General features: G+C 42.2%; 1 protein-coding gene across 2 annotated transcripts; it reads left to right on the top strand.

Annotated features, from left to right (window-relative positions):
• The first annotated feature begins 7201 nt into the window (after positions 1-7201).
• On the top strand, positions 7202-20540 carry onecutl (one cut domain, family member, like). 2 transcript variants are annotated; one of them, XM_006791796.3, is made up of 3 exons: positions 7202-7524; positions 7960-9348; positions 15542-20540. In XM_006791796.3, the coding sequence occupies exons 2-3, from the start codon at positions 8304-8306 to the stop codon at positions 15850-15852; spliced, it is 1356 nt and encodes a 451-aa protein (XP_006791859.1). In that variant the 5' UTR covers positions 7202-7524; positions 7960-8303; the 3' UTR covers positions 15853-20540. The 2 variants fall into 2 exon arrangements, with proteins under 2 accessions (XP_006791859.1, XP_035763988.1); XM_035908095.2 differs by having other exon boundaries at positions 7939-9348.
• Positions 20541-20777: the final 237 nt, after the last annotated feature.

Here is a 20777-nt window from a genome sequence, read left to right as displayed (position 1 = left end):
AGCGTAGACACACACTCACACACCCTTAGAGACTGACAGGCCTTGGCAAACGCATGCATTACCGCAGCCGAAAATAGCTGCGAGTTTTTATGTGATCAATATGTAGATGCTTTTTAAAAGGTATTTTTATCTGTTAGTGACCATGTTAAGCAGCATGCAACAAGGGATTTCTTAAGATGCACACCAAGGTTGCCCGAGAAAGGGCGTGCTTTATTCCGATAGGGACCAGAAGGTGTGAAGGGCAAGATGGAGGAAGAGAGGGAGGGATGAAAAACAGAGGATGCAGACTTGTTTATGTGTATGTTTGTGTGGAGGCATTTGAGTTGGTGCGTCTGCTTGTTTGTTAGTAATTTTGCATGTAAGAGAAGAACGTGGGTTTCGGTGTTTCACCAGGCAGCCGACTCTCATTAGAAATGGACATGTGCATGTTGTCTCATTTAGAAAAAATAGCTCAGGCCGTTTGCCGCATACAGTAATCTGGTGACATTTTTGGTAATGTGTATTTTGTGCAGTGTTGTTGTGAATGTATACCTGCAGCTTGCAGTGCTAACAATCCAGGCCCAGAAATGCATGTGTGTATTATACATTAGGCCTTGTGTTGTTCTTGCGTCTGTTTTTCTTTAGCATGCGTGATCTTTGTGTGGAATCTTTTTAAAATTCACTCAAAGTATGTGTCTCTCGGCCCTGGCGTTAATCTGATCTCCAATCAGAAAACAAGTGGAAAATGACAACAAAACAAATCCACTGACTGAGACCTCTTTTTTTTAACATTATTTGGTTGCCTAATTAGTAAATTATATTATTTTATTTTTTATTGGAAGAGAAAAAGGGTTGAAAATGACCTTAAGAGTCCTTTTCCCCCTACAAATGTTGTTTTTTTCTTTTTTCTTTTTTTCTTTTTTTTTTGGGGGGGGGTGGGGGGTAAGTGTGAGTGGGTTTGATTAATTTTGCAAATGATATTCATGTACATTCATGTGACAGCTTATTGGCCTCCACTTAACACTCAAGCCCCAGAAAAATAAATTGGATTAATTATTACTAAACCCCTGCACTTTCAGCAACAACACCTATTATATGCAATTAAAGCTTAGACAAAAAAAATTGTAGATGTAAAACACAGTTACAATTTAACATATTTGTCTCACATGAAAACATCATTCCTGACCGACCTGCACAGTTAAAGCACCAAATTTAAATCATTTTTCAAAACTTGGTGAAAAAGTGCAGGGCTTCGTTTACTTCCACTGCTCCCCGACTAACATTGGAAAGCGCTAATTGTTTAACTTTTACGAACTTGTAATGAGCACTGACTCAGAAATAGACACATGCACAGAGAAAGAGGGGGGGGGGGAAGAAATAAACTCAGACAAGTTGCAACTTATCGACCTTTGCACCCCCTTGAGCTCCATTTTGCATAAACACTTTTTCTTTTCTCCCCTCGCGGACGAAGGCCAGCAGATAATTTCATTTACATAAAGAATGCAGAGCCAATTACAGAGGGACATATTTGCATTTTATATGAAAAATAGTTGTAGGGCAAATGGGAGGCTGTTTAAAATGCACGGATCGATATTAGCTGATGTGCGCTCACACACACACACCTACACTTTATCCCTTACAACTTCACAAAATAAAAGCTTTTATCTTCCCATAAATAAAAAAATTATAAAAAATCCGAGAGACGTTTTAAACACCTTGATATGCTGTTCGAAGGAAAAATATACCAAATGAAATCATTTAATTTCTCCTCATGTTTTCTTTGCTTTTTGCAAGTTTTGTAGATTTTTTTTCTTTTCTGTAGTGCATTATTGGCTCGTGAGCACAGGAGGCGAACTCAGTGAATTAAACGAGTGAATTTGCATTAATCCAGATATGATCGATAATAACATTATTCACGCTGCGAAGTCAAGTTCCACATCACGGCGTACACGATCATTACTGCAACTAAACCTGCAAATAATAGACGAAAATAATGTGATTATCATTCATTCACTTGCTCAAACTTTCCAGCAGCAGCTCCAGTAGGCTATTTTACATTTTCGACCTGATGGAGGATGGGGCCAGGTGGACTCCACTCTGTGTCGAAAAAAATAGATTTTTATTTATTTATTTAGAGGGTTTTTTTTGTTAAACATATTTCTATAGCGTGAGGCATCTGTTTTGAGCTGTAGGCTAACTTAACCACAGCTGAATATGGTGTGAGAATAAATATCTATTATAAATAATATAGTATAATATTAGACTTGACTTTATTCATTTTGCTGTAATATTTAGTGTGAAATCGAGTGTTCATATTCAGTTAACAGTGTGTGTGTGTGTGTGTGTTTTTTATCAGGCCATACACTGATAAATTGTAGGCCTGCATCATGAACACACATTTGCCTGCAGCTTATTCTTGTTTGTTTCAACCCCCCTTAAAACAGCGTGTATGTGAAAAGGCCATAAAAAGATCACCCAGCATCATATTGATCACATTTCCTCATATTGGTGAACAGATCAAATCATTTTTAACTTCATAATGAGCCACATGTATGTTGCGCAGAATCAGTCCTGCAGGCTAATGAGTGCTTCATTCATTCAGCTTGTCTGATAACCAGCTAAATGTGTTGAGTCAATATGGTGGTTACATCTGTGCTCATTTCTACCATTATTATCATCAGCTATATTTTGTTCATTTTCTTCCCATTCAGGTCTCATCTAGCCATATTTATTTAGTTATTGATTATTCACATTGTGATCTGTGTAACGCCAAGTCTCGTGGTAATAATTGATTCTATCGATCAGTTAGGGATGGGAAAGGGAAGAAAAGGCAACAACAGAGGGAAATAGGAAGAGAAAAACAGCGCACTGTCAAAGTGATAAAATATTATTATTCACTCGTGAAAGTTTCATTTGTAAATGATAACAGGGTAAATTTCACTGAGCTCGTGTGATGTCAAAATTAAATATTTTTGTTTGTTTATTTTGCAGACGCAAATTCTTACATTTTATTTTATTTTTTTTTTCCCTTTGTCTTTTCTAGTTTTCAAGTTGTAACTTAGTTATTATGTGCTTTAAAAAAATACAAGCATTGTCAGGCACCTTAGTAAAAACCGGGCAAATAATAAACATTTTTAGAAAATAATATAAGGAAAGTTGTTGCTTTAATTACATTTGTTAACTCTTTACAAAGTCAGTCTAAAGATGTGAATGACAAGAGCATTAAAAACAAGTTTCAGTCGGCACAAAAACGTCAAAGTTTGATTAATAAGTTTTAAATGTCTGCTTTAAAACTTCCATCTGACACAAAAAAATCAAATAACGGTGCTACCAAAATTTCTGAAGTCAATTTAATAGATAGTTTTTTGTCTACATATGGAAAAACCATTATTATTATTATTTTTCTTTTTTAATATTTCCGCTGGTAAATAATGCCAGGTATCTAATAATAAAAACCATCTTTGGCAGCATAAGGAATTTATTACTTTATTAACAACTGTAGTTGTGATTTTTTTAATCGTCTCGTGAAAGCCATATTTGCGTGTCTTGCAGAGGAACAGGTGATATTTGTTTTTTCACCTTTTCTAATGATTTCCATCACATAGAAAATCCCTCACTCCCACATATTTGTCTCACATGGTTTTAGTTTGGATCATATATAAACTAGTTGTAAATAAATGTGAGACGTTTATAGCAAACCCTTCATTGTCATTGTCAAGCAAAATAGAAGTGACAGGAAACGGGGGGCGGTGAAATGAATAAGAAAGTTAGACTTGATGAATGTATATGTGTGAATGTGATGAACAAAACCAACATTACTGATGGAAACTTCAGGTATGAAAACTGAGCTTTTCACACCTGAAGCTTTTTTTTTTTTTTGTAATATCCCTGATGAACTTTGTTTCCAGTACGCGTGTTTATGAAGTTGTTTTTTGTACCAAAAAAGATGAAAACTTGTCCACTGTATATTTTTCTTTCAAAATAAGACATGGGAAATATTAACTGTTCTGTAAGTTTTCTTACATATGACAATAAATAACTTGAAAATCAACTTGTGTTTTGTGTTCATTGTGTAGCGTATGCGTGCTGCGAGCTGAAGTGTTTACACACGCACGCAACACTCAAGATTGTAGAGGCCACATATACCAGCCATTATCGCGCGCGCGTGTGTATGTGCGCTTGCGTGATTAAATGACGCATGGGTGTGTAGATGAGATGAAAACAAACGATCTAATATGAGAATGAAACCTTGAATCTTCCACCTCATCATCAACAAGAGATTTTTAAGGATGCATGAATATATGAAATATATATTAATGTCTATGTTTGCAACTGAACAGGCAAAATCTCATGACTTGTCACCAGAATGAGAAGGATGCTGCTTTTTGTCGTTTAATTCTTCAGAATAAATTCCTTTTCCCTGAAACAGGCTGCATAAAATCGTCATTTTGGGTGCTTATTTTTTTCTTTTTCACGGCTGCAAAGAGAGCGTCAATATCTCATTCAAAACTGCAACCCTGCGCGTGCCCTTCATCCATTATCATTTACCCATAAGTGATCACGTTTACTCGGTGATTAACCAGAAGATTTGAGAAGGGAGTGTAAGTTGCAGCATGAAAACAAAAACGTTGCTGTATTTTTCTCCTACAGATCAGTGTGGTGGATGTTTGCAGGTCGTCGTGTCCAGAATTCATAGCACGTCCATATCTGCAGACATTTCTTTTCTAATAAAATATGAATTTATGAATCTTGACAAGCCAGATGCTGGAAATTCATCTGCTCGGGAGAAGCTGTCTCTCTCTCTCACACCGTCCTTAATCAGTGCAACACAGAAAATCAGCCGCTTCTGTTCCTTTGACTGATTCTGTTTATTTTCTGCTGCATGCATGGTCATTTTAAGGTCAGGACAATGTCCTTTGACCCCTGACCTTCCTGCTATTGCATGTTTGTTTTATTGGCGATGGAGGACTGCAGTCATATGTGTCTTTAATGAAACTTCAGCTAAACGGTTGCAATCTAAACAGGCTCAGCATTGGATTTAGATTAAAAAGTCTTTCCCCACCCACCGTATCTAAAGCAGGCCTTCCTTTGATAAGAGCTGCAGTTAATACTCAAACAGAGCATCCGTCGGTATATTTATTGCCTGTATTGTAATGGGGAAGTTGGGCATCCACCGTTTCTTTTCCCAAGTCCTTCTGAGAGCATCAGCTAAATGGCTTAAATGTAAATGTTTTGGCTGCAGTGTTGCTGATCCTGCTGCCGCTCTCATTGTGAGGAAAGTGACTCTCAGAGCATCAGCTAAATGCCTAAAATGGAAATACGCTTATTATCTGTGATCAAAAGATTTGAAGCTTGAATAAATCAGATAAATCAGGTGGATGAAATGCATTTTTTTTTCATCAGAACTCATTAGACAAAAGACAGAAATATGAGGCTTTTTCAGCATTGTTATGACTGTATGTGGCTAAATTCAAAACCCAGTGTTGACAAACCCACACCCTGAACATCCTGCTGGGTGTCAGTTTCCCCTCTAGGCCCGCTGCGTAAAAGTTGGGGCGCTTTGCAGCTCGGGTGTCGGCCTGCTTTCTCGGGTTTTCCAGCCACAGCAGGTGAACTTTCACCCCGACCTCCGAGAGGACCTTTTATTTTCGTTCTGTAGCCGTTGACCATTTTTACCTCCAGCTACTTGCCATCCATACACGCATCCCTTCGTGCTTGCTGTGCGCGGGGCGGATCGATAGGGCAGCATCTGCTCCAGGAAGCCCGCGGTCCCACACCGCGCACCGCTTCGCTGTTTCCAAACGCCAGAACTGCTCATCTCTGAAAATTAAACTGACAGACAGATATGATTAGTATGCGCTCTGCCTCCCTGCTTCTGTCTGTCTCCCTGTTTCTCTCTGAGGCCGATTCGCGCGCAAACATGCACGCTCAGGTCTCGCCACACAGACCAGATGTAATTTGCGCATATTGTATGCGCATGCAGGCACTCTCATGTAAACACACAAGTTGCACAAGCTACACCATAAGTGTAAAGAGCCATGTATGCAGGCGCGCATTAGCGCGCTCTCACACACAAAACGAGAATAAACTAAAAAACAACAAAACAAAAAAACAAAAAACAAACAGAAAACCAGGTATTGTAAGTGTGCTAAATTTACACACGCACGCGCTCTCCGTATTCCGGGCCTGCATTATATGTGTCTACGTGGTGCTGCGACAGCAGCAGGTCGTGGAGCTTCTGGAAAAAAGGGTCGCATTGATCTTCTTTAGGGACTTTCCAGACTGAAGTGTTGGCAGTGTGAGTGAATGGAGGCGCGTGCTGAGTGCTGATTAAGAGCTGAGCAAAACACGAGCGCCACTTGACACCATTGTTTTCCTGAGAGGTAGGATTTACATTAAACCAACACAAGATATTAAGACCAAAAACACAAATCATTTTCTATTAATAGTTTATAAAAACAAATAAAAACAAATAAATTGTGGCATGGGTTGAATTTTATACACAACACGCTGCTAAATGAGAGATGTTTATATTATTTATTTATTTATTTCTATTTTTTTTTTTTTTATATTTATTTCTATTTTTCCCCTCAGTTAGTGAAGTGACTCATATAACTACATATTCACTAAAAGGGCCTCCTGGTTCTGCACATATACTTGAAATTATATTAGGGGGGAAGCACAACCTTTGACAAAATCATGACATTAATAAATGAAAATAGCATTAATAATAATTTCAAAAACAAAAGGCTCGCGTGTTAGCTAGCGTGGTCTCTTTCCGTCTTCGTGATATATTATTTCATACTGGCAAAAGGAGCAACAGCATTACTTGTTACATAAAAAGGACAGGATGACATTAGCTGCAGCCAGTGAAATCCATTGATCAGACGCGATAAACAGGCGAGCGCAGCAGAATGACCAGGCTGTGCGCACATAATTCATAAGTTGTGCTTGCAATCAGCTGAAGAAGGCTTAACCTGTGGGGTTATGAGAAAGAGAGCATCTCCACCTCAACGCTTCCCCCGCCTCGTCACACCCACACCCTCTCCCCTCCTCCCCCCGGAGAGAAAGGGTTAATTGGAGTAGGAATTTCATCGCACATCTGTCAGATTTTTAAGGCCGTGACGCACTGAAAGCAGAGAGTCAATGTGAGCAAGGGGGAGGAGGAGGAGGAGGAGAAGGAGAAAGAGTTGGTGGTGAGATCGATGAAGTGGCAGGCAGAGGGAAGAGGAGGAGGAGGAGGAAAATCTCACGAGATAATGAAAGAACAAGAAGAGAGCTGCTAGTGTAGAGCAACAAACGAGGCTAGAACGGGACATTTTTTGGAGTGAAAACCAAAGACTGGGAGAAAAAACAGGGACGAAAAGACCGAGAGAGGCTCGTTTGTGACCGCAGATGGTTTGTGCTGTCGGGTTTTAGTGAATGTTGCACCCCGGGGCGCAGCGGACCAATTGTGTGAATCTGCAGGCTGCTCGCTGACAGAGTCGGAGAGATGCACAGGACGGACAAGAGTCGCGGACGCGCTCTGAGAAGTGGATAATAAAGGTAGGATTTTGCACGTTTTTGTAAAACCAATACGTGGTGGTGATATATTTTCTGATTCGCCACCATGTGTGATAGTTAACGTGTCCTACATGTGGAGCGAAAATGCAAAGGAACTGGTCATTTACAGCGCTTCGCATGCGCGCTGTGGGCTGCTTCTGTATCATAACTTTGCATAAGATTCAAAAAGAGCAAAAATATTACATTCCAAGAGAATATTAGTTTGGAGTGAAAAGTGATATCTGTGTTTTCTGGCGCTTTCCGAGGAGTGTGTGTGGCAGAAAAACAAAAGTGCTTTTTAATTAATTTTTCTTTAAATTATTTGTTGCTCTTGTTGTTGCTACATTTTATTTTCCCTCATTGGGCTGCTTTATTTTTTCTCTGTAACGACTGAAGTTTAAATAAAGCGAATAACAGCGCCTGTCTTGTCTCACGCAGGCACAAAAGCGAGGCTTTTGCCGAGGAACCCAGCTGAGCACCAAAGAGACAAGCAGAGCGCTGATGCACAAGCGAGAATAAAATCTCAGTTAGAGCTCCTAATGTTGTTGCAATCTCGTTTTCCGGGAGTTTGAGGAAGTTTGAAGACAGTACTTAACGTTATCAGATAATTAATTAGACACCCTATAAGCCCGGAAATCAATTAATTCACAAATCAATAAATCTATAGTCTGGTGTAACAAGAGACCTTACAGACTGTTGGCCCAGTTGTCCAACAACAATAACAAGAGGAGACCAGCCACACATCACGGCAAGAAATACAACTTTATTTGTTGAAATTAACGATGGATGGGAGTCTAGGGGAGATGTCCCTCCACAGCCACTCTGATCTGGCTCACAGCCAGGATGGCAGGGCTATGCTGCACTCCCGGGACCTTTCAGCTGCTTTCCCCAGGCCTTCCCTTGGGGGCTCCTCCATGTCTCTGGAACCTGAGCCCCGTCCACCAGGCTTCGATCACTCCATGTCAGCGCTGGGCTACAGCGGCGACTCCCCATCCAGCTCTGGCAGCACATACACTACCCTGACCCCCCTGCAGCCCTTTGACGACAAGTTCCACCACCACCATCACCATCACCCCTGTCTCCCTGTCAGCAATGTTATTGGTAGCTTTACCCTTATGCGTGAGGATCGAGGCCTCAGCACCAACTTCTACAACCCTTATGGCAAGGAACTGGCCATGTCCCAAAGCCTGTCGCCTCCATCCACAGGATCAGGCCTGGGTTCCTCCATGCATGGCTATGGAAGTCTGGGCAACAGCCCTAATGGTAACGGCAGTCAGATGCTCCCTGGTGGTTATGATGTACATGGAGGGAGCCTTTTCTGCCGAACATCGGATTTTGGCCGAGAGATGTCGCCGCCAGGCCTAGGAGGAGGTGATGTTTCAGTGGGGCATCAGCTAAATAAAATGGAGACTCACCAGCATGCCCCAGGCCATCACCCACACATCTATAGCCAGCACTACCAGCCACACCATCACCCGAGCCAGCAGGCCACCAAGATGGGTGACCACCTGCACTCTTCATCGTCTGCTTCATCCTCACCCAGCGAGGGCATGCTGCTGGGCTCACAGGGCAGTGGAGGAAGCAGTGGAGAGGAGATCAACACCAGGGATGTGGCCCAAAGGATCATCACTGAGCTGAAGAGGTACAGCATCCCCCAGGCCATCTTTGCTGAGAGGGTTTTGTGTAGGTCACAGGGCACACTGTCTGACCTCCTGAGGAACCCTAAGCCCTGGGGCAAGCTCAAGTCTGGCCGTGAGACCTTTAAAAGGATGTCCCGCTGGCTCCAGGAACCGGAGTTTCAAAGAATGGCCTCGCTCAGGCTGGAGGGTAAGATCTGGCTTTACTCTGTATTTTTTCCACACATACACACATGTATGTTCACGCACACACACACACACACACACACACACACACACACACACACACACACAGGCTCAAACAGAAACCACAACAACAGACACGCTCACTCTCCTTGTTTTCCCCAAACGCCTCCCTTCTCCGTGTCTTCCAAAAAAAAAATCTCCTCTCCAGCAATCAGTATGCAGCTCAGGTTGATACATGAGTAAAAGCAAAAGCATCATACTGATGTTTCCCTCTTTCCCACTGCTGTGAATGTACAACCGCTGTGTCTGTTGTCTCGTCAGCCCGGGTAATAAGAACTTAGCAGCACATTAAGGTCAGTTTGATCAAGAACAGGCCATATGTGCCGTTCCTTTGTTTACTTTGCTCCCAAACAGTTCCTATTGATTTGTACAGTAGCTACAATAAAAAAAAAACCCCCACAGACATTTGCCCTCCTCTTAAATGAACCATGAAGATCAGTGTGAGCAGCGATTGGCAATTTAATCGCTTTTGAGCCCACAAAATAATTTGCGCAGATATGCCATTCTGAAGCGATTGATTAATTTCAGCAGTGATTTATATCTGCTCAGCGCCTGCATCAAGTTGAGTTGGCAAGGTAACTGATGCAAATTAGACTTGAGCTTTTGCCAGACACCTTTTATCAACGTTGTCACTGAGGCAATTACTGCGGGGCTAAATACGAATGTTGTTCAGCACTAAGGCAGCTCCTTCCAGGTTTCTCACATGTGGAAAAGAAGATGTTGCTGCTTAAGTGAGGTGCTTGTAGTCATTAGTGCAGAATCACTCAGTCATATGGAAAATTTGACAACAGTTTTGAAAGTTAATAGAATTTAGTTACAAAGTAAAAAACATGTTTTTTTTCAATGTAGAACACCAGCTTTCTTCTTTTGCCATGATTTGCTGCATCTTTTCAGTTAAATAAATATCATAATAATAATATTTCATTGTAATTATTTCTTGCTTTTTATACAGATTTCATGGCAAATTTTAATTATTACTAGTATTATTTTTTTAAAGGCACATTACAGTGTGCTGCTTGCCATTTAATATTCTTTGGGGATGTGGATTCAAGACGTGACAGCACGCCGCACAGTGCCGTGTTACAGTGTTGTCCCTCCACAGGGACCTAAGGCCCATCTGATACACGCAGCACAGAAAGAGATCCAAGTGAACGCGGTAATATGAGATGAGCGTAGACGAGGGTGTATCTGCAAGTGGTCGGCTCACTGCGGGGGTCTGTGAGCTGTACGTGTGTGTGAGCCTCCCCACTTGATCACCGCTTCTTTCGTTCCTGTTGGCAGCTCGACTGATTAAGCCGAGCAACACAATAGGGTTCATAGGTAATGATTGTGCGCTCTTGCAATCCCTTCACAATTATTGATCTTTGATTGTTCAACTCTGAGAGCACATGTGTACATCCTCCATTCAGCAAAACGTTAGCGCAATCACAACTAAACCTCTTTTCTAAAGATTAGTTATCTCGGGTTTTTGCTCTGTAATTTGACCCAAACGCCGTTTGATTAATCCCATCCCGTGATGTGTGAATGCTTTGTACGCAAAACACCTATTATCTCCCCCCACGAAAAGGCAAATCTTCATCATGATAAATCAGCCCTTTGTTCTTTGGAGCAGATTTAATCATCGTTCTTTCTTTATGTGCAGCATCCTTGTTTCTTCATTGTCACAAACACAAACATTATTTTTAACGAGTCAGACCGCCAAGTCCGAGCAGCCGATCAATCAGACTCATAAAAAATTTAAGTCCCTACACAGAGAAGCGTACTAATGTTTGACAATGCTCCTACTCCCTCTCTCTCTCTCTCTCTCTCTCTCTGCTCTCACACTCTCTGAAATTGCATATTTAGTTCTTGGCAAAGCCACAATTTGGACAGCTCGGCACTTTTCTACATAACCTACTTTCCGAAGGGGGTTGTTGTGTTTTTCCCCCCCTGGCCAACCCCCTTTTGTTTAATTACAAGCCTCTATTGATTTCCATGGGAAAGAGCAGCACGCTTTGCCCACACACACCTCGGCCGCATCGGCAAATCGAGACTGGAATTAGAATGCGCGGTGCCCTGTGCTCCCCAGTCTGAAGATAGCTCAAGTGCTCTCTGCTTCACGCCTCAAGTTTTAAGATGATCCTCCTTAATGCAGCACTTGCTTAAATACATAGAAGGCCCTTTAGTGTCAGCCAGAAGCACTGTTATTTCCATAACGTCTCTTCTATAGAGGGCTGCAGAGCTCTCTCCAAAGCTTGACGCACCGTAATTATGGAATTTAGTTGCTGCCATTTTGTATTTTCATGTCTTTTTTGCAGAAACCTTTTGGTAAAAATGCTGTGATCCCTGGGATTTATCTGCAGTATCTTGTGTGTGTGTGTGTGTGTGTGCTGTATGGATTACTGCACTGTATATGAGTTGCATCTCCAGCCCAACCTCAGGCTGTGGAGGAGGCAATCAGGATTTAGTCAGAGAAGAAGGCAGGATAAAGACCACACAGCCTTGCTCTGACACTTAAAGTCAAGGAGGGGGGATCAGAGACTATAACTTTAAAGATGATGGCCGAAGCCCTTGACTAAAGGTCTAAATGAATAAGAAAGGTCAATGCGGTTTACGTGTCAGCTCCAGTGCCTGCACCACCCCCACAGTAATGAAAGCCACAAAGCCCTGTCCACCGCTCGCTGCGTACAGTTCACGTTTTGCTAGCGAGGCTCAAAGGTCAAACCCAATGCCATTTGCATATCAGGAATTGCAAACAGGCCGGCGTGACCTTAGCTGTGCAACATCAAACAAACAGGGTTGTTGTTTTTGTTGTGTTGTTGTGTTGTTTTTTTTTATCTGACTCTTGCAGCTCCCCCCACTCTGGCGCTGAAGGGGTTAACCAGCCTCTGTGGGTCGAGGAGTCTGAGCTGCACAGATTTAATCAATAATTTCTATCAGCCCCTGGCCCAAGAAATCAGCAGGGGGTGGGCTGGGGCTGGGTGGGGGTGGGGGGTGGAGGGGGGGTGGAGGGAGAGGACAGGGAGGGGAGTGGTGGTGGTTGTGAGGGGGGGGGGGGGTGGCTGAGACGCCGGGGGGTAGGGAAAGGGCTTTCGATCACGTTTCAGCAACACGAGACAGGGGCATACATCATGATTAGGGGCTGTTCCCACGATCATAAGAAGCCTATAGGGGAATATTTATGTCTCCAAGAGTAGCCCCGGTGCTGGGGATTTATAGCATGGTAATTGTGAGCCTTTTACACATGATTACAGCATAAGGAAGCATTTACTTAATGGTCGGCGTTATGATCGTCAGTAAGGGAGAGAGCTGAGGATAGGATGGCGGCGAGGAGGAGGAGAGCGGCAGGACACGGCAGCTCCTCCAACGAGCCATAAATCCACGCTACAAGCGAGCTAGCCAGCACTATCATGTCATTCCTTTCATTACTACATGAGCTCAGAGTGCACCACTGTATATACATTCCATAGCTGCAGCTCACATCCCAACACCCCCAACCCAGAAATATTGACCGTGGTGATGGTATAACTCATATGAAGAATGCAGCACAAATACTATATGTGTATGTGTGTATATATATATATATATATATAATTTCACTTGTGGTGATATTGACATGTTGCTGACATCTCGGCTTGTTCAGATTTTAATGAGACGTGGTTCGATAACTCTCAGAAATGCAAACGAGCTCTGGATGCCTAAAAGCTAACAGGCCCCTGTAATCTCAAGTTGACAAGAGTGCATCCCCGAGTCAAAACACTTCCTTCAGATAATGATTTTAGAGGAGAATGTTCACAGGGAATTCATGGGGAGATTTATTCATGTCCAGTTGAGTACTTAAGTTTCAGAAACTCAGCTGGATGTTAGAGCAATCAAAGCCAGACGGTGCGAAGTACACACACACACACACCCACCCTTTAGACCTGCGTCTAATTCTGCTGTTGTGATTGCACTCTGTGAAAAAGATAGCGGTGAGGTCACACTTTTTCCTAAAGCGCTCTGCTAATGAGAGAAATTTGCCACTGTGCGTTTGAAGAGTGAAAAGCCAGTCATACAGTTAACATCAGCAGCACCCCTCAGTATGTGAGATGTTTCTCAATGGCAAACTGTGAGCCAATCAATTGGACGTGTCAGTGCTGTTGTGAGAGCATAAGGCAGCATCTGTGTTTTATATAATGTATGTTTGCAGCGTGAGTTGGCTTGTGTTTCTCCGTGTGTTAGGGTTTGAAATATTGGATCTCAAGGTTATTGCGAGCTGAAATCTCCATATAATCACATATTTTTTTTGTCAATAATAGAACTCCATACATATTTCTCTGTGTTTTCTTAATATAAGTAAAAAAAAATCTGCCTGTGCAGCAGGATTATTTCGACCAGCTTCAACACGAATACAGCTTATTCCTCTCTTGCTTGAAAAATGGTGCGTGTTAAATCTCGAAAAGAAAGAAAAGAGTTTCTCTTTTCTTGCAATAAAAATGACACGTTTGTTACAGCGAGGGCTGTTTTGGTTGGCTAAATGCTCCAAAAGCCCAAAGAGCATGTGTAACCCCGGCATCTTATCTTTCTGACATCGAGAAAGCTTCTGAAACAGCATGCCAAATAACATGCATATCTAATATCATACCTATTAGAAGAATTCATATTTTATACCCCCCCTGAAAAAAACCCCACTCTCTATATAGGCACTAATCCATCTGTCCTTGCTCATTTGTGTGTGTGTGCATTTGTGTCTTTGTGTTTTTTGTGCACGTACACCAGTGTGCTTACACTTAGAAATGCATTTGATACCATCAGCAAAATAGTCGCCCAGCAACCGCACAGTGCTGATTGAAACCTCTTAAAAGTGTGCATTTAGGTAATTGCACGACTCCCCCAAATATGTTTTAGCCCACTTAAGGCTTCTAAATGCCGTGGGCAATGCCGACTCTGCTTGTTTCACTCACCCCTGACGTAACCTGCCTTTAATAGAAAATAAATTAGTTCCCCCTAAAGTGATTATTACTCACTCACTGCCGCCACATGTAAATGACTTTTATGAGAAACTAATGATGTTGAAGTGTCCACTAAGGGAAAGGAAAGAGTGGAAGTGGAGGGAGATGGTTAGAGAAAAAGAGCGGGATGGAGGGTGGGAGGGAAGGGAGGAGAAGTTGGCTCGGTACACAAAGGCAGAGGTTGGTGTTGTGTTTCCTGTAAATACAGAATTACAGCGTGTTAGAGGTGAAAGGTTCAGCGATGGATATGCAGAGGAACATGCAGCCTGAATTCAAAATGCTCGTCTGATTCTCAAAATGGATCTGAGCTCAGCCCACACGCATCAGGCTATTTTTCTCTCTCACTAAACAAAACTGTTCTTTGCACTCTTTTTTTTTTTTCAAAATAAATTTCAGACTTTTTCGCGAGAAAATATTGATTATATAATTGGGCGGGCTGCCGCAGCTACAGTGGTGTTTAACCCAGACCCTGGGATTTTATTTTGTGGTTGGTGTACGCGAGACTTAGATTAAAAAAAGAATCACCAGAAGATTTAACTGTTACTGTAGATTGGATTTGGATAACTGTGATACTGGACAAATGCTGCTAAAGCTTTTTATCTTCTGAGGACTAAAGATGCAGAAATATAGCAAGGGAGAGTCTAAGAGGGACAAAACGTGACATTTGATGTGATAAAAGGTTATATTTCAAATTTTTAAGGGAAGAAATTTGATATACATCTGTTTTTGTGTTTGAATTCAATTTTTTTGGAAGATATTGCCATTATCAGTGCAACACCAGATTTAGTTTGTCTCCAGGCCATATCTATGTAAAAAATTAGACCATTTTCCAAAATGTAATTAAAGGGAATAATGAAAAACATCATGGAAGACTTCAGGACTTTGGTCTGGATGTAGTTATATGTTTTTTTTCTCCCTAGCAGCTTACAGCAGCTCACTGGTAATAAGATGTGATAGGTTGAACATCTTGATTCCTTTACTGCACAATGAAACAAGTTGCTGATTCATCTCTTTTAACTAATCAAAGTTGCTTAGCTAATCTGTTTTCTTTCAACAAATCCACTTTCCCTCAGCTTAATCCATTTGTCCTAGTTAGCCAGCCAGTCTGTTAGCTAACCTGCTTCCCCTTTCCTTTTTTTAATTTATCTTTTATCCATCTGCCTGCAGCCTGCAAGCGTAAGGAACAGGAGCAGAGCAAGCTGGAGCGCAACCAGGGCCCGAAGCGCACCAGGCTGGTGTTCACAGACCTGCAGCGGCGTACGCTTCTGGCCATCTTCAGGGAGAACCACCGCCCAACCAAAGAGCTCCAGGTCACCATTGCCCAGCAGCTGGGCCTGGAGCTCTCCACTGTCAGCAATTTCTTCATGAATGCCCGCCGACGCAACCTCAACAAGTGGGCAGACGAGGGCCGTCCTTCTTCCACCGGTTCCTCGGGCTCCAGCATTTCCTCCTCCGCAGTGTCCTGCAGCACGGCGTGATGCTAGACCGTCGCGGAGGTGCGGTGAGGAGGGCGCTGAGGGAGCAAGGGGGCACATAGACTGGTCTAGGCAGAGATCAGCCGTAATAAATGTCCTCCTCGTTATCAGAAGGAGAGATGGAGCCAGCTATTATAGATGAGTTTATGAAGATGAAGCATTTTTCCCAAACCAAAGTCAATTGCTCCCTTGAAAAGGAAGGGGCAATGCTTAGTGATATGATTGCAAGATGCGAGGTCTTGCCTGTATAGTCAAGGGTGCAAAGATGATTTGACTCAAAGAAGAGTCACACCCTTACATAGACACCATCTCATTGCATTATTTTGATTATGTAGATTAGAGATAATGAGGGTATTGCAAATCAGGAGGAAGCATATTTTGGTGTACCTTCAAATCTTTTCTCATCTCTCCAAACGTGAAGAATCAAGAGGTGTCGTTCGCTCACATCTGGAGAGCTTCATTGTGTAACTTCCTAATCAAGTGATCGCCATCATCCAAAGACATTAATCCTTCCCCGATGTTATTATAGTCCCTTTATTCCTCCAGAATCAAGGTGAAAGAGGAAGAAGAGGCATTTTTTTTAAGTCCTCGTTTTTTTTTCTTGGAGAACTGAATGCCCTTTTCTTAGCATGTTTCCATGGTAATGGTTCCCAGGACTGTATGGCGTTGTTCCAAGCTTGGAGCCTGGAATAATCAGGAGGGTTCTGTAGCGTCTGTGACTCCCAATTGTCAATCATTTCCCATCAACAGGAGCCTCTTCTGTATTGTGTCAAGACGGTCCCACCTCGAATGAATCAGAGTTTTCAAGGGGGAATCGCGGCACATCTCACCGTATGCCAGGACAGAATCGATAAACACAAGTAGGACACAGAAACAGACTTGTTGGTGCAACCGTCTAGCTTTAAGACTCTCACCGAGCTTCCAAATTAAAGCTCCACAGCCATTTTTTTGGACTCAAAATCAAAAAGAAAAAAAAAACAAAAACACACACACCCAAAAAAAAAACGAAAACAAAAACGATTTGAACACAAAGGCTCTCTGGAGAAGAGGTACACCTGACACAATGTATAGTGACATTGTAGTATTTTTTCCACTCATTTCCGAACAACTGTATACTCCTCCATTACAAAATCTTTTTTTTACAGATGTCTAGAAAATGGAGGAATGTGATTCTTTCCAATGTTTTTGTACAGATTTCAAGCACATCGCTCTATTTATAGTAACGCGTTGGAAGTGTGGGGCAGTTTGTTTCAGCCCTGCTGACGTACAAGGTCATTGTTTTGGTCCACAAAGGAATGGCTTTAACCATGCCTCCTTATAGCCAATAGATGAATCAAACCAAGAACTTTTCAAATGCAATTAATGATCTGATCGACATATTTATTACTGCATTTGTGTATTTATTGGTTTTCCTTTTTCTTTCCTTTATTTATTTGGTTATTTATTTATGCTATCTATATACTGTAAGTATTTATTTAACAATGCTCTGTATGTCTGTGTGAAACTGAAAACTTTTTGTGATGGGCACTTTTAGCTGTAGAATCCCATCGTAATACCAAAGATTAACATTGCCTCCCTGAATGTACGGCCTGAATCCCTAAACCCAGTACCCGATCCACCCGGATCCAGCCCGACCCACCCAGTGATGTTACGTATCTCTCTATCTTTAAGGCCTGGCCCTTTTTCTTTTCTTTGTTTTGTTGTAGAATTATGGGGAATTCTTTACTCTTGCAAATGTCTCTGCTGTCAGCTCTTAACGCCAAGGCCAAAGCTTGTTTGAATGTTGTGATAATATTTATAATTAATAATACTATCAATAATGACAATAACAATAATAACAAAGATGATGTGGCATCCCATAGGCTCACAAGTTGCTTGTAAAGTTGTGTTCAGACCAATGCCATCTGGCAGAGTGCGTAATGTGTCTGGGGACCCACTTAAAGCACTGTCTAATGCTGCGTGAGTCCTTCGGGGTCACGCGCAAACATGCGTACTGTGCATCTGCCTGGGGAAATGCATGGTTATGACCCCCCCACCCCGCCCAATCTCCCTCACCTAACCCCTTCCCCAGTGCAGTGCAGACACTACTGTCTATGTCCTTCTCAGTGTGATCTCACCGTCCACCACACGCAAAGGCTTCTGCTAGTTGTCTCAGTTCCAAGACGTTTAGTAGGGTTCACTCCCGACTCCTCCCGTGTTTTCCTCAACTTGAATTGAGATACTGGAGTTTTTTTCTGGGTTTGTTTGCTGTCCAATGTGATTTGTAAAGGGTGTTCCTCATCTTCTGGGGAATTGGATTTATGTACCCGTGGTTTTTAAGGTCTTTTGAAGGTTTTTCCCATTCTCGTTTTCTGGGAATCTTTAATTTCTTTTGTAAGATTCTTTAGTTTTATGACCTATGCCCTCTGCCATCCAAAGTTCAGTGTTTGAGAAGTCTTAGATTTTGTTGTAAGGCTTGTGGGGCTTCTCCCTGACCCTGTAAGAGCTTCATGGATCTTTCCTGATCATTTGGAGTTTTGGTGTTTGTTCTAGGTCATCCTTTCTTACCTGGATTTCATTCTGAGTAGTGGGTGCTGAAATCAGGAGAAGTCACCCAAGATTTAATTTTCTCACTCTCGACTAAATGCTGCCCAAGTGTGGCAAAGCTAGATTTGCTGTTTTCGACATTGACTCTTTCCCTGTCTCATTTTCTCTCCCTTTCTCTGTCTTTAACGTTGTAAGAGGCGGATTGCCGGGGCCCCCTTCACAGCGTGCACTTGAAAGACGGGTGGTCATGAAAGAGGCCATCGACTTTTTCGTGGACTTCAAAGGGGAGGCTTTTTTCATCCCGTCTCCTCTCTGGGTATCTGGTCTGGGGTCTGCTCTTGGCCAGACCTGTGGGCTTTAGGGGGCATTCAAAAAGGGGTGGGGGGGAGATCAGAGAGGAGGCTGAATCATCCAGAATGAGGATGGTGGTAGCAGTGTGTGTGGAGAAGTAGGAGGGGGGTTGTTTGAGGAACAGGAGGTGTTGGAGTAGTGGGGCATAGAGCTGAATTAAACTTTAATGAGCAACAATTGTAAGCATGCTGAGAGCTGCGGGGGGTGGCGGTGGGGTTGTGTGGCTGTGTTTGTACAGCGGTGAAAAAATTAAAAATAAAAGAGCTTGAAGGCTCTTCTGCTGATCTCTGCCCACTGCTGTCATTGTATCAAAGCTGAGGTGACACCTTTCAGGTTTTTCTTTGTCTCTCTGACTGAGAGTCTAAAATGGAGACAGTGCTTTTTGTATTGAGCCACCCTCTGCTCCGTGTCAAGCAGGGAAGCTCTTCCCTTTCTGTACAGAGGGTAGGCGGGAGGGAGGAGTGAATCCAGTTGGCTGCTGCAGGTAAACCGCATTGCCATTTTAGCCTGCGGCACCCCCTAGTGACTTTTCTAGAAACTTGACCCTGAGACAAGCCTGGCAGCCGAGGCCATTGCAGAGCAATTCTTAGGAGCGCGTTAATAATGAAATAGCAGAACTGAAAGCTGACATATACTTTCAGAATAAAAAATTTAAAAAGACCAAAAAAGTACTGTTTTTGATAACGTTTGAACGAAAAAAACAACCAAAGATCAATGAGTAACTGCTGAATCATTATGTAATGTAGGTAGTTTTAGCAGTTCCTCATCAGAGCTACCGTAGCACTCAGAGGATTCAAAAAAGCACCAGTGGGGTTCCGTGTGCTGGTTATTTATGTTGCATAAAACAGTATTATGTTGAGCTGGAACTGAGAAACTGACATGAAGCAGTGTCTTCAGATGAAAGTCTTTTGACCCCAGTGTCTCCCCCTCTGTCCCTGTCTTCTCCCGTGTGCGTACATGAAGACTTTACCCATCTACCTCAACTGTGTGAGATGTTGTGTGGCAAAAATGTTCCTTAACCAAAGAATCCATTCTGTCAGGGTGTCTGTCTATCTATCTATCTTGTCTGTTCATCCGTCTCTTCTTCTTCATGCCTTTTACTTCTTCAAACCAAATGTGCTGGAATCAATCTGCGAAGGGGCTGAAGGAACCCCCTGTCCAGCCAAAGCTCAAGTCGAGTATGCTAGTGTCCCATTGATCCATGTTCTGTATATAAATAAAATCATTCTCAAGACCAAAAAAGAAGGAGGTGACAATCCAAGCAAGGAGGATCTTGCTGTAATCAACGTTGCCTGTTCCTTGTTTTCCAAAAGCTAGAATTATGCGAATTGCTGTAATAGAAAAAAAAAAAAACCCAAATCAAGCACTCATCCTAACATAAAAAAAAGATCAGAGGAGACAGAAGCTATTTTTCCACATTTGTAAGCCACCCCTCCCACCTGTTTTTTTTTTTTCAAAATGTTTAGTGTAGTTGAAATACTGTTCAATCCCACTGTTGTAAGTAGGAATTAATAAGATCCATACAAAAAGCTTTAAACGGGAAAGAGCTGAGGGAAATATCTGACTGAGTCTGACTTTCCCCAGCTTGGACTCGACCCACCATGCTTTATTGTGCCATTCTTGTCCATGTGTTAGACTTACTAATGAATGTGGCTAACCAACCAAAGGCTTTAAAAAAAGATATACAAAACTTTAAACGTCAATCATGGTGGGACATTTTGTATCAACAACTAAAGAAAATCCCTTTGAATACCTCATGTGAAAATTGTTTGTTGTGATGTTGCACTAAAAAAAATAAAAATGACTCATTTGTAACCCAACACTGCAGTCTGTTGACTTTATTCTGACCTTGTTCAAGGTGTTAGCAGGAAAGATATGTGGGTTTTAAAGGCCAACTCCAGCACCAATCTGAAATCTGATTTATTTTTTATTTCGTCCAAAAACAAGAAAACACACTTACGAAACCAAGGCTTCCTTTTAAACTTCCTTTTTGTTTAACGAAAATGCTGTATAACATGCACATTTTAGTACTCAACCAGTTAAAACCCTCA

This window comes from Neolamprologus brichardi, chromosome 11 (genome assembly GCF_056152115.1).
Source record: "Neolamprologus brichardi isolate AB-2024 chromosome 11, ASM5615211v1, whole genome shotgun sequence".
Lineage (NCBI taxonomy): Eukaryota > Metazoa > Chordata > Actinopteri > Cichliformes > Cichlidae > Neolamprologus > Neolamprologus brichardi.
This window is presented reverse-complemented; position numbering and strand designations above follow the sequence as displayed.

Bases quoted from the DNA above. Each gene is read 5' to 3' on its own strand.
- onecutl (XM_006791796.3), top strand. From the start codon at position 8,304: ATGGATGGGAGTCTAGGGGAGATGTCCCTCCACAGCCACTCTGATCTG. The intron at 9,349-15,541 runs GTAAGATCTGGC...ATCTGCCTGCAG, and splicing joins GGCCTCGCTCAGGCTGGAGG to CCTGCAAGCGTAAGGAACAG.